The 12871-nt window shown below is 55.8% G+C and overlaps 3 protein-coding genes across 3 annotated transcripts; 1 reads left to right on the top strand and 2 right to left on the bottom strand.

Moving 5' to 3' along the window:
* Positions 1 to 334: 334 nt before the first annotated feature.
* On the top strand, positions 335 to 4858 carry NCLIV_041530 (conserved hypothetical protein; the record flags this gene model as incomplete). Its single annotated transcript, XM_003881061.1, has 5 exons — positions 335 to 2031; positions 2516 to 2600; positions 2886 to 3039; positions 3383 to 3630; positions 4250 to 4858. The coding sequence occupies 5 exons, from the start codon at positions 335 to 337 to the stop codon at positions 4856 to 4858; spliced, it is 2793 nt and encodes a 930-aa protein (XP_003881110.1).
* A 1786-nt stretch (positions 4859 to 6644) lies between these two features.
* NCLIV_041520 (conserved hypothetical protein) lies at positions 6645 to 7799 on the bottom strand (the record flags this gene model as incomplete). Its single annotated transcript, XM_003881060.1, has 3 exons — positions 6645 to 6902; positions 7079 to 7294; positions 7665 to 7799. 3 exons carry the CDS (start codon positions 7797 to 7799, stop codon positions 6645 to 6647), a joined length of 609 nt encoding a protein of 202 aa, XP_003881109.1.
* Positions 7800 to 9075: 1276 nt separating this feature from the next.
* Positions 9076 to 10683, bottom strand: NCLIV_041510 (conserved hypothetical protein; the record flags this gene model as incomplete). Its single annotated transcript, XM_003881059.1, has 1 exon — positions 9076 to 10683. The coding sequence occupies one exon, from the start codon at positions 10681 to 10683 to the stop codon at positions 9076 to 9078; it is 1608 nt and encodes a 535-aa protein (XP_003881108.1).
* Positions 10684 to 12871: the final 2188 nt, after the last annotated feature.

The following is a 12871-nucleotide window of genomic DNA, read 5'->3' as shown; positions in this document are numbered from 1 at the left end:
ATGTCCCCCACACGTTTCTCGTTCGTACATGCCTAGAGCGGCCCCTATCATTGAGTGACACGGAATGAAAACGCACAGTGCGACGCCGTCTCAGCATGCGACTGTCTCTCTTCCTCGCTCCCTGTGTCATCTCCCTTGTTGCCAAGCTTCTTTGAAAGCCGCAGTTCCTTCTCGGTCTTCTCGGTCCTCCCTTTCTTCCGCGTCAACCGTACCCACTGGTTCTCGTTTGTCGTCTCTCGACGCCTGTTCCACTGTTTTTCTCTCTCCCTCCGCTGTTGCCTGGGCCTCCCCAGCTTCCGAGCTCTGGTCGGAGTCTCACGCCCCCTGCCCCAGGATGTCTCGGAGGTCGTCTCCGCTCACAGCGGCTGTATCTCCACGGGAGAGTCGCAGAACCCGCGACGCCGAACTGGAGTCTCTCTCCACCTGTGACGACGAGCACCGCAATTCCCTGCTCTGGGATGGGATGCAGCCTTCTTCCGCGTCGTTGCGCCTTTCCTCGGCGACACAAGCCCCGACGAAGCGAGAGAAAATGCGGAGAAAATCTGGATCGGCTGCTGGCCTTTCTTCGACCTTGCTGGCGAGCGCGGATCCCCGCGATCACGTGTATGGGACGTGTCCCGGAGGAAGAACTGCCGTCAATGCGGCAGTGCGGGAACTCAGCCGTCTGGAGGATGCGAGACGGGTGGCCTATGAGACGTACTGTCAAGAGAGATATGAGAGGTCGCAAGATGCAGCGAAAGGAAGACGGCCCTCTGGGGTAGTGTCATTGCTGGGCTTTCTCTTCCTCGCCTTTTTCTATTTCGCCTGGCTCCTCGACGTTCAGACTGAAACGATGCTCCCAGTCCTCGGCTCGATAGGCCAGGTGCTGTCTCTCCCGTCTTTTCTCTTTCATTTTCTGCTCGAGTGCGAAAGAAACCTTTCGTCTCGGCTTTCCTTCAGCAAACGCGGCCATGACACCCAAACACCCGCCGAGGCCCCCGCTCTTTCGCAGATTGCTGCGGGCACAACGGAGGGCGCCACAGTCGAGAGACGCTTCAGATTTCTTTCGGACGACGCGTTGTTCTCCGGCGGCGAAACAGAATTCGCGCCTCCAGGCGATTTGGAGAAAGCGCGAACAGTTCTGAAACCCTGGCTGCCTCTCATTAGACAACTCGACGCATTGCCCGGGGTCAAGGAGGCTTCAGAAAGGGAGAACAAGAGGGGGCAAGGAAAAGAGACAGAACCCTTTCTGTTTCGCCCGCGTCTCCGGAGAAGATCGAACGCAACGCAGACCGCCTCCGCGATGCAGAGTGCGTCTCCGGGACGCGACGACAAAGAAGGACAAACCCGAGAAGACCTGAAGGCCTTTGGAGATCTGCAGCGGTCCTGTGGGGTGCCTTATCTCGAAGATGCGGCTTTCGTACTTCCCGAGGAGACACCACGAAGCGCGCCGCTTCTACGCCTCCCGCGAGACATGCTCCTCTCCTCTCGTGACGCACCTCTGGCCTTTCGAAAGCGTTGCAAAGTTCCCCTCGCTGGCTCTTCTTCCGCGGTCCGTGCCGCGAGCCGTGCATGCACCGCGAACGAGTTGTTGGGGCTTCTTCTCGTCCGCGAGAAGCAGTTGCAGCGGGATGTGATGAAAGAGGTCTTCTTGACACGGGTTTCCGAGGTCAAGGACTGGGACCGGCTTCGCAGCCAGCTTCCGCCTTTGCCTTTTTGTCTGGTGAAGCCTACGAAAAACGCACTCTTCTTCGACGATGCGCACTGGGAAGCCCTCGAGTTTCTCTCGCTGCTTCAGAAAAAACCGCTCGACCTGTTCCTCGCGGGCCTCTCGCATGCAGCTCTCGAGACCGGCATCTTTCCCCAGCGGTCGAGGGAGAGCCAAGATGCAGACGACACAGCGAGCCAAAGAGAGAAAGCAAGAAAAGAGGAAACCGACATTCGCGATGCTGTCAGCGTCCTCTACAGCAAAGGCCTCTGGGACCTCGATAATAATGTCGCTGTCGCCCCAGCTGCATTCGAACTCCAAGGACACTTCAATCGATATACCTGGTACGACACCTTCCAGGAAATGTGTTCTGTGCCTCAAGCCTCATGCATCTCCCTATTCGGGCATATAAATATATATATATATATATATACGCACAGTCCCCGGAACTTCTCTTTTCGTTCTCAAACACGCATACGTCTATATATTTGCAGAGGCATTTTCCCCTAAAGCTGCTCACACCCCTACTGTGCTGGTACGTCCTGAACACGATATATATATATATATATATATATATGTATATATGTATATACGCCTGCAAATGCCCGTATGCCTGGAAGCACGATATGTTTTTGGTAGAACGCGTGCATGCCGCCGGGTCCTGGTTTTGTGTCTCTTCAGTGGGTTTCTCTTTTTGGTTTAGGGTTTCCTGTGGCAGCGAAGTTTTCGCGTTCAGGCACGCCCCCTCGGGTCTCTGCCTCGTGTCTGCGTGTGTGTGTCTCTGTTTCTCACATTTTGCCTTGAACGTTTCTCGCTGTGTTTCTTCAGGAACTCCGATGATGCGATGATGCACGAGGCAACGGAGCAGAGTTTTTCGTGGAGTGCTCGGCACGACTTGCCGTCCGGGTCTCAGGTGCGGAACAAGCAAGTGATTTGATTTCCGTTTTCTCCTGGGGCCTTTCCTCGTTTTTGCCTTTTTGTCGGGAGTTCCTTCTCGTTGAGATGCAAGACGCATGCACAACCAGGAGACGAGTTTGCTTTCGTGCACTCATGGGAGAGGGGTTCCCGTTGGTCTGGATTCTTGTGGTTTCTGTGGCATCCTGCTGGTGATCTCAATCTTCCGTCAAAAAAAGTGCCGCGCCTCTGTCGGGCCAGAGTGAGTGAGACACGCGTGTACATCCCTGCATGCTTTTTTCAGATCCTCGTCAATCAAGGCCAGCTGAGCAATTTGCACACGTTGCATCGTTTCGGCATCGTGGATGGTTCCAATCCCTGGGGGCCTGTCTTCCTGTTTCGACGCGTTGACAGCGAAGGCTTTGGGGTGTCTCCGCCGTATGCCTCCTCCCGCCACGGTGAGGCGGGGACTGAACGGCAAGGTCGCCGTGTGCAGGCGTGGCGGGGGAAGAGAGTGCGAAGGGGCAGAGCGAGACACGAGGATCTCAGCAGCCAGGAACAGAGGCATTTTAGGATCGTGGAATCGCTAGACGCCGCAGGCTTCCTTTTTACCGCGCTTTATTGACTTGCGTGGCGTTTTGTTCATGCGCAAAGAACTGTTTTTTGCGACTGAGATAGGCCAGCCCTTTCTGGCGAACGGGGGACAATCGATCGCGTGCGTCAGAGGGGAAGGCGGCCGGGTGAAAAAGGTTCTGTTTCGTTTCCATGGATGTTGGGTTCCTCTGATCTCTTGTTTCGCAGCGCAAGGCGTCGCGCTTCCAGGCGAGATGCTCTTCGCAAGGACGCGCGAGAACTTCCAAAAACTCCCTTCCTGGATGCTCAGAAAACGCGTCGTTCCCCGAGACGGGACCATGTGCTTTCACCCCGCGTATAAGGCGGATCAAAACGCCCACTACAGCTGTCCTCCTGTCGCGGATGCGGTTGAGACCAGCGAAGAGACGGAAACCGCAGAAGAGCCACCCGAGTTGGATCGGCCCACCGCTCGACAGGTTTGTCAAAATTCGAGAACTCCTCGAGGGGATCGTTTCATGTGGAATTTGCCTGAAGCACCTCCCCGGTCTGCCTGATGCTTTACGGGCATATACATTCTTGCACGGCCTACGTATATGTATCTATATATCTATATATCTATACATATATCTGTATATATGTGTAGTAGTACGCAGCGCAACAGGAGACAATGTGGTGCTCCCGAACTGCTGAATAAATGTATTCATATGTATCCCTGTATCGATGGCTGTGGAGGATTTGAGGGAATATGGGGGAAGGGTTATTCACTCTGGAAAGGCAAGTTGCGGCTGACGCTCAGTTTGTGTGTCCAGCGGGTGCGTCCTGCAGGGGGAATTCGTTCTTCTCAACTTGCAGCGTTGGGGAGTGTGCATTCTTGTGACTCTCTACATGGACCGGTCGGGTGATGGACAAACTCGATGTTCCCTCCCGTAAACCTGCAAACGTCTCGGTGTCGACGCTTCGGATGCCTCCCACCGTAAATTCTAAAGGCACTTCGTGCCGATTGTGTTTGCTGAGATGTATGCTACCCCACACGCGTCGCGGCTGTGAACGTTCTCGTTTTCCACGGTTTCCTCGTCTCCTCTCCTTTTTTCCCAGACTCAGACCTCGTCGGGCCATGAGGCGATCGTCTGCGAAGCGTCGGTCTTCTTCAACCGCAGCTTCGGCTTCGGGTCTCTCGTTCTTCACCGCCGCGGCCCCATCGGCGGCTTCGATAAGTTGTCGTACCAGTGTTTGCGAGAGTTGCTTTCTTCTTCGCCTCCCGCCAGCAGTCGGCAGAAGGGAGCGCGGAAGGCAGAATCCGTGCGTGCGGGAGAAGCACTTGGAGACGAGGTGGAACTCGAGGCCGAAGACCTCGAAGAGGCAGAGGGCCTGTCTCTGGCGACGAAGGAGCGGATGACGGCGGCTCTGCTCAAAGAGGCTTGCTTTCTGCAACTGGAGAGCACGCAACAGGGGATTTGGAGGCTGACTGAGAGACAGAGAAAAGAAGAGAGAGAAGCTGTGGGCGAGGAAGCGCGCGCACAACCATCGGGAGGTGCGGGACGGGCTGCGTCTCAGGAGAAAGAGAGGCGAACGCGCAGGGGTTTGACGGCGCTGATGCTGCAGGCTGCAAAGAGCGACGAGGAGCTCTTGCACAGATGCGTAGGGTATTTTGCGAGACTCGAAAAGAGAGCAAAGATCTGGGAACAGGCGCGTGCGGAGTTCTGAGCCGCATCGGACGGGACGCGAGTGTGAGTGAGTACGGAAGCGCGGCCGGTCCGCACTCGCCCTGTCTCTGTTTTAGAAGCACGGAAAATTTGCAAGAGAAGAGAGTCTTTTTCTCTTGAAAAAAACGAAGTGAACCATTCACTATCTGGTCTCTTGGCGTCCTTCGCGGGAAACGTCAACGACAGAAAACCGTTTTCTGCTGCGTGCGCCTTCACAAACGCCCCACTCGGCCCGAGGCACTCGCGAACTCCCTCAGCTGTCGCTCAGGAGCCGTACGAAACCGCCCCGTACACGTACATGTCTGTGTACATCGATGGGAGGCTGAATCCAACGCGAAAACGTGTGGAAGCAGTCGTGTAGAAGTGGGAATGTTTGGGGAGGGGGGGATTCGTCTTGAAAGCCTTTCGCTTTCGACCGTTTTCGTGTGCGTTGCCCTGTCCGTGGGTCGTGGCATGGCAAGAGATCCAACGCTGTCGGTTGCACCCGAACGTTGCCTTCTGTTTCGACGCGTGCAGAGTGAACTGCATCTGTACAAAGCTTGCTTTTCTAACCTGAGGCGTACCGAAACTACTCGGCAAAGGGCTAGAGACCCAAGTCGGCGAGGCGAACTGCTGGTGCCGCACAACGCCTAAAAGCTGGAAAGCTTTTTATTGCGAGGTCACGCAGGACAAACACCTCGAATGCCCCTGTGGCACTTAGTCCAGAAGCCGGAAACATGGGAAATGCAGAGAAAAAAAGAGGATCTGACACCCTAGCGTCTCTGGCTGAGGACCGACAGTCGGCGGGGCGTCGGCGACAACTCGACTGCGGATCATTCCTCCTGAAGGCCTCCCGAGGAAGAATGCCAGGGACCGAAAGAAAAGGGCTCCTTTGGTTCCTCTTGTCAGGACCGAGAGAACCGGTGAACAGCGAAACTGGCCTGGCTGTCTTCCTATCTTCGCTTCGATCTGCGCAGCCTTCCGCCACGGCTTGCATGCTATCATCTCGATTCTCTGCAGCGTACTGCCTACGTCTCTCCAGGCCCAGCTATCGTCTTTCTCTCTCGCTCCATCTCTTCTCGAATCGTCTTGTTTCTACGTCTTCTGTTGTCTTGCCTTCCGCGGCGCCCTCGGAAGGCGTATCAGAGAAATCGAGACTTTCTCGTTCGAAAATGCGGACGCTCTGTCTTTGGCCTCAGAAGCACCTGGAGAGCCCACCACGTAAGTCTATCTCTTCTGGCCTTTTATTGCGGAAGAAACCCGATGGACCGAGCGAACCTCACGCCTCGGAACTCTTTTTGGCGTGAAAAAACATATATATTCAGTAAGTATGCAGATACAAACACAGCGTACCTATGGTGCACACGCATATGCATCTATTTGCATATACAGGGAGATGTGCATGTATGAACTGTCCATTCTGCCTTTCCTGGACGATTAGAGCCAAAACGTTGCCTGTCGCTAAAACGACCTCTCGTGTTTCACAGCCTTTCTTCGCTGGTTTCCCCTTCAGCCCTCGCTCCCCCCATTGTTTTTCCCTTCGCGTCTTCCTGTGTCTGGGCATTGCCCCTCTCCTCGCCTGTTCTCCTGTCCCTGAGCACCTCCCATGTTTCCCTGCGTCTCACGCTTTTTCTGGATTTTTCTCGAAAAACGAGACACTCTCCAGAGACACCTCCTCTCCCCAACACCCCACCTGTCACACCCGCGCGCGTGTCGCGGGTTCTTCGCACGAGCTTTTCTCTCTTCTCTTTGTGAGCCGTTTCTCGCCGTTTCTTCTTCTCTGCCTGCCAAACGGTCTTCCGTTTGTCCTAAGCATTGCGCGTCTCGCCAGCTTCTCTCGCTGCGGCCCCCGACCGAAGCGGAGTTCCGAGGACGTCCTTCAAATGCAGTTGGTCCCAGCCCCTGGGGAACTCGCGCTCGGAGCCCCAGCGACCGTGTCCCCGAATGGCTTGGATGGACAGAGACAGCGAGAGGGGCGAGTATTTCGGCAGGCGCATCGGCGGCCGGTTTCTCCGAAACCACTTGAGCGCGAGAAGCTGAGACGGCAAACTCGGTCGCCAAAGACCCTGCAAGAAAAGACAAAAGAGCGAGACAGACACTCTGCAGGAATCGGCTCGATTACGAAAGGCCAGGCGCTCCCAGCGAACGCGTCAAACACGGAAAAAGGGGGGGACGTCACTCAAAAACACTCTTTCGAGCGGTGGAGAGACACCTGCATCGAACTCGGACGCGCAGCCCTCACCTGGATGCTTCTCCGTTCTGTCCACGTGCGCGGCCCACCGTGCTTCAGAAAGCGATTGTCTCCTTTGCTGTTTCGGTGGAGGTCGAGAATCTGCTCAATCTGACCCGGCGACAAATCTTTCAATGGCGTCTCGCAGCGAGTGTCTGTTCGCTCTCCGAGATACTTGAAAGTCGCTTTGGGCGGCTCGTATTTATTCTCGACCGTGTGAACCAAAACCTGAGAAGAGGGCCGGGAGAAAAAAGACCGGTCAAAACCGGGCGTCAAAAAAAGAGTCTCAGCATTCTCGCGATGTAGCGCGTTGCTTTTTTCTCTTTGACTCGACATGCAACAACACCATCCCCTTTGCAATATCTCACCGAAACAGCACGCGCTAGAGCGCTTCTCCTCTGATTTTGTCTCCCTCTTTCGTACCTCGGCGACATGAAAACCGCACTGCGCTCGTGGCCACCCACGCAGGCAGAAGACAGAGGTGCGCTTGCATGTTTGTGATTCTCCCCGTGCCGGCGTGCCCCAAAAGAGAATCTGCGGCAAGCAGTGCCGGGTGAAACGCAAGTCAGTCACGCGCTTCAGTCACGGGCCGACTCACTTGAGGATTTCTTTGTTTCCATCTGTGCAGCAGATGGCGGAAGAAGAAGCGCAAACCCTGGCTGGAATTTCCGGATGCACTGTACTGAATAACGATCTCCTTGAGATGCCAGAGAGCCCCGCCGCGGGACGCCATTGTCCCAAGGGATGAACAGACGCAGGCAACAGAAGCCGGGGAAAAGAAAACGGCGAAAAGGAAGCGTCCCGCGACAAGTCCGGGAGGCGTGCGAGAGACAGGGTGCACGGTAAACGCACCGACGTTGTAGAGAGAAGAGAGCACGCGAGGAGGCGCGGCAAAAACCAAGGCAAAGACGGGGAAAACGGCGAAGCCGGCAGTGATGGCGAGGCGTGGAGCAACACCAGGAGGAAGGAGAAAGGCAAGCGGAAAGACGCGTGCACCGCGAAAAAGAAGGAAGAGAAGCAAACGGCAGAGATCAGCCGTCGCTCAAAGGCAACTTCGGGCCAAGGGTAGGCAGGCAAAGGCTTTCGGTTTAGCGAGGGAAACCCTGTGGTCTGTGATTGCCTTGTTCATGGATGACTTCGGCAGAAACAAGAGAGACATGAAGAAGACCTGGAGTTCAGAAGCCTTGCGTCTGGCAACCTGGTGGGGAAAAACCTCTCAGTTCCTTCACCAATTTCAATCCCTGTCCAGCGGGGGAGAAGCGAGAAACAAGACGAAACGCGAGCGCTTTCAACGTCGTCTTGTTCCACGAAAATACAAAAACAATCGTGGATGCTCGTCCTCTCGTTCGCCCACGACCTGCCTGAGAGAACCTGGTCTCAGAATGGAAAAGGCACCCCGTTCCCTCACGGCGAAAAAACACGACAGAATGCCTGCAGAACGCTGGGAGAAAAAGGAGCTATAAAAGCGAACCTCCCCTGATGAGAGTGAAACGAGCCGAGGTGAAAACAATGACCGTTGTACAGAAGAGGCAAACGTCCGAAAGATAAAGAGTCAGCGCGACTGGACAAGACATCGGAGAGGAAGAAATGGATGACTGACACGCGACAGCTCAGGGAAGGAGCGCAAGCGTGGACGAGACAGCGGAGGCTGGTACCAGCGGCTCTGAGGAGTGTCCCTTCTCGTATCACGCGTAGGAGAGACAATCCATCCTTTGTGGAGCTGTAACCCCTTATTGGACCACGAGCACGTGAAAGACATCCGGCGTTTGTTTCCAAATCGGTGCCTCTTACACGTCCCTGCCCTTGGACATTTCGTTCAATGAGACGGATATATTGCTTGATGGAATTCGTCCGTTGACATCAGTTTGCCTTCTCCCATACACACTAGGTCCACCTCCACATGGGTCGCCAACCACTGACTCTCTTCCGTCGCCTTTCCCCCTTTCTATTGCATTCTTTGCACCCTGGCTGTCCGTCTGCCTCCTCTCTCCTTCGCCCCCTTAGAGCGTTTAAAAGAAGGGAAGGAAGAAGGATGCGGCACCAAGGGAGATGCCGAAGACGGCTGAAGCGAGGGAGCAAGCAAGTCTCGCCCTCGCCGTCCTGAGTTCTGCCGCTTTGAGGTTCAGCTCTGCCTCTGTGCTGGAAACCGTTGAAGGGGGAGATGTAGTGGTCTCTGTTGCCGCGACCTCTTCCTCCGCCTCCTCTTCCTTCTCAACTGTCTCCTTGGCTGCCCCGTCTTCCTCGTTCGCCTCCTCGGCTTCTTTCTCTTCCTCTTTCCGTCTCTTTTCCTCTTCCGCCCTCCGTAGGCAGTCCTCACATTCGCAGGGCGGGCCGAGTTCGCCGTCTTTCCTTTTCGCGGTTTTGCCCGCCTCTTCGCAGTCCGCGCACGCACACGGTTCCGGGGCGGCTGTATCCTCCTTGATATTCAAAGATTTCAAGGGAAGCAGCGGCACCGACTGCGTCTGAACGGGCTGCGCGAGAAGCGCTTGGAGCGTGTCGAGGGCCTTCCGTGACTTCTCCTCTTCCTGAAACTTGAGCAGACGCTCGGCGCGCCTCGTCTCCTCGGGACTCAGGAGTTTCGGCAGAGGACCTGCGTGGACGTAGTGGTCCTCAGGGAGAGCCGCGTCTCTCTTTCTCTCCTGGCTCGGAGGTGCGAGGCCTTTCTCGAGCGCCAACGTCGTGAGGCTGGCTCCGGGAAGGAGCGGTGGATAAAACGGCCTGCGCGAGGTCGCAACTGGCGGCGTTCGCCCTTTATTCGACGCAGTCGCCTCCAGAAGCTCCAAGTCTGCCGCAGAGAGAGATGGAAAAGGAGACGAAAGAGAGGCAGGAAGAGAAGGGGACGCTAGCGGCGAAGCGACGGCGTTCGCCGAAACTTCGACGGGTCCTGGGGAGCTCGCGCGCTTCGAGGCGCCGGTAGCTGCTGCAGAGACGGCGGACGGCGCCGCTGGATTGTCTGTCGCGTCAGTAGGGTCCTGACGGGACTCTGCAGCGGCGACAGAGGAGTCGTCCTTGAGTAAGGGGGGGAGGAACGGCGACGAAGTTTGGGGGGGGAAATCTGGGGAGGCGGTAGAAACTGGTGCCCACGTCGAGGACGCTGCCGCATTAAAGTGCGGAGGCGGCGGAGGCTGAGAGGAGCCTACCGCCGGCGAAAGCTGGAAAGATGGAGCGGACAGTTGAGAAGAATCCGAGGATTCGGAGACCGAAGACTCGAAAGGAGCGCCCCGCGGATGCTGGGAAGAGGACACCTGGTCCTCTGGCGACGGCGCCCGACTCGTTTTCTTTTCCCGGTTGCTGCCTCGGAGGTATCCCTCCGAGACGGAAGCGTGAGCGCCGCGAGGCAAGGACAGGGCACAAATTAGAATTAGAACGGAACCTAGCAAAAAAATGGCTGAGGAAACTTTCGTTCTCGTCAGCGCCCGGCGCTGGTCAGCCGCGAGAAAAGCCGTACCGTGCGATGTCTCTACGCGGGCCGCTGCGCAAAAATGTGCACGTCCTCGAGCAGCGACAGGCGCTGAGAACGGCGGAGTCAACGTGGCGCAGTGAGCGTTGCTTCGCCGCTCGCCCCTTTCTGTGGCCGTGCTGGCCTGGAAGCCCCGGAAAGCAGGCGAAAAAGCCATGGCTGCGTCTTGCCGCTTCGGTGAAAAGGAAGTTGTTGGCAGCAGGCTGAGGGTTACAGCACGGTGGAAACAGACACGGTCTGTGTGCCGTGAGGAGGACACAAGCTCACGGAGACAGCGCGAGACGGAAAAGGTGACTCGTCGACGACACGAGCGCACGGGCACTGCTCTACAATTTCGCGACACAAAGGGAGTGGCAGCGGATCATTCAGGACTTCAAATGCGTTAACGGACCCTTTCGAAAGATATGGCTGTGCACGACTATCGCCGAAAACCGTTTCCCTGTTAACCAGAACCACGTATGTTCGAGTCACCAAAGCGTCCTGCCCTCGTCAGCTAGGAGTAACCAGTTTCCTGTTTCGTCGACGCAAACGACGACGTTTCCTGTCAGCCTCGCTGCATATGCGATTGCGTCGGATAGATGCTACTTTAACAGAAAGGAAAGAACTACATTCCATGCCGTGAACGGGACGGGAGTGTCCTGCTGTCGCACTTACACGGCAAGGCTAAGCGAGACAGGCCCCAGAGCGTGTCCTGTCCGTGGGCAAGGTCCGAGAGACGTCAGCTGACCGGAGTTAGCTGGTCTCGACACAGAGCGGAGCCTGGGAGCTCCTCGGGCCGTTTTTCCGCCCCGAACCGTCTTGCACGTCCCTCTATCGGCAAAAAGTTAGGAGCATAGCCTGCCTAGAGGCGTCCTGAAGTCGAAAGGCGCGAAGGCGCCTTCGAGTCCCTCGCCTGCCACGCCCTATGTACCTATCTATGCCAAACGGAAGACTGCCAGGATGCCAGGTGCATGCAGTCTCTGTTCCTCGTTGGGCGACTGCAGTTGTTTTTAAATAGCTTCTGACAGCCAATTATCTTTCCAAATGGCTGCGGCCATCGTTTTTCACTTGAGCGTCAAAGGACGCCACCCCCCCCCCCCCCCCCAACGGCGCACTGAGCTTTCCACAGCGATCGCTCTCTTCAGATCGTGCGCCTTCCTGGGCAGCAAGCGGGTCTATACGGTGCAGAAATGTTGCACTTTCGTTGATTCCATGGGAGGAGGGTACACGATATCCAAAAATACAGTAAGGCACACCGTGCCGTGGCACATTCGCGCAGTCACAAGATGCGCGGATTTCCGGCAAACACTGTCTCGCTGATATGTTTATGGAGATCATCCATTTTCGTTACCCACCGGATCTCACGTACCAAACAGCCCACCACGAAAGGGATCTCCATTCTAGATCGAACGCACAGTCCCAAGGTCCATGTAATTAGACGCGGGATTTCGGTTGTGATGACGAAGGTTGTCCAGCAATCAATGACTGGAACTTGCCGAGATAGAACAATCGAGAAGTCTCGGAGATTGTGGCAAGTAAGACGGTCTGCGATCCTGTTAGAACAGCGAAAGCGGTACCGGGACAACTAAAAAAGGCGGAAACATCAAAACAGCGATTCCGAGGGAGAGCGGAAATGACATGTGTCAAAGATGCCGAACTCCCAAATACGTTTCCCTTTCAACAACTAACGAGGCTGAGGAAACACTGGAACTCGTTACGGAATCTTGCACCTAGCTACTCAAAACAGGCTTTCAGTTGCTCCGCAAGACGGCTAATCCCGCAGCTGCAACTGCCTATGCCGTGCCCCAACTGCTGCCGCACTTTCACGAAAGCGGAAGTAGCCACGCCAAGGCAAACGGAGTTCGCGGTTGAATGCTAGAAGACGAACGGCTACGGAGTCACTGGTTACACACATACGCACCAACGAGCGGACGCCGAAGCAAAGCAGCTTCTCTTCTGGTAAAAACGCCAAAAAAACCAAGGGGGTTCAAATCTGCGTGAGTTATCCCTCGTCTTCCTCGTAACGTTCTCAGTCTCCATCGTAGGTATCCTGACTTGCTCCTTCCGCCTTCGTGTTCCTCTGATTGTGTAACATTCTGTCTGTCGTTGCCATCCCTTTATCGCGGGTGTTTCGCCCTGCCCATCCGTCCTCGTTAGCTATCACATGTCCGCCGAGAAGCACAAAGGCGGAAGCCAAAGAGAGAGGATGACGCATCCAAGAAAGTGAGGAACCCGTGAGAGGCGGAATCGCCATTGCTTTTTGCATGCGGTCTAGTGAGCCCAACGGTGCTCATGCCTTGTGGAGAGTCTCGAATCTGTTTCTCCGAGGACAGCAAGCAGTGTCGCTCGATTTCGTTACTTCTGTT

This window comes from Neospora caninum, chromosome IX (assembly GCF_000208865.1).
Source record: "Neospora caninum Liverpool complete genome, chromosome IX".
Classification (NCBI taxonomy): Eukaryota; Apicomplexa; class Conoidasida; order Eucoccidiorida; family Sarcocystidae; genus Neospora; species Neospora caninum.
This window is presented reverse-complemented; position numbering and strand designations above follow the sequence as displayed.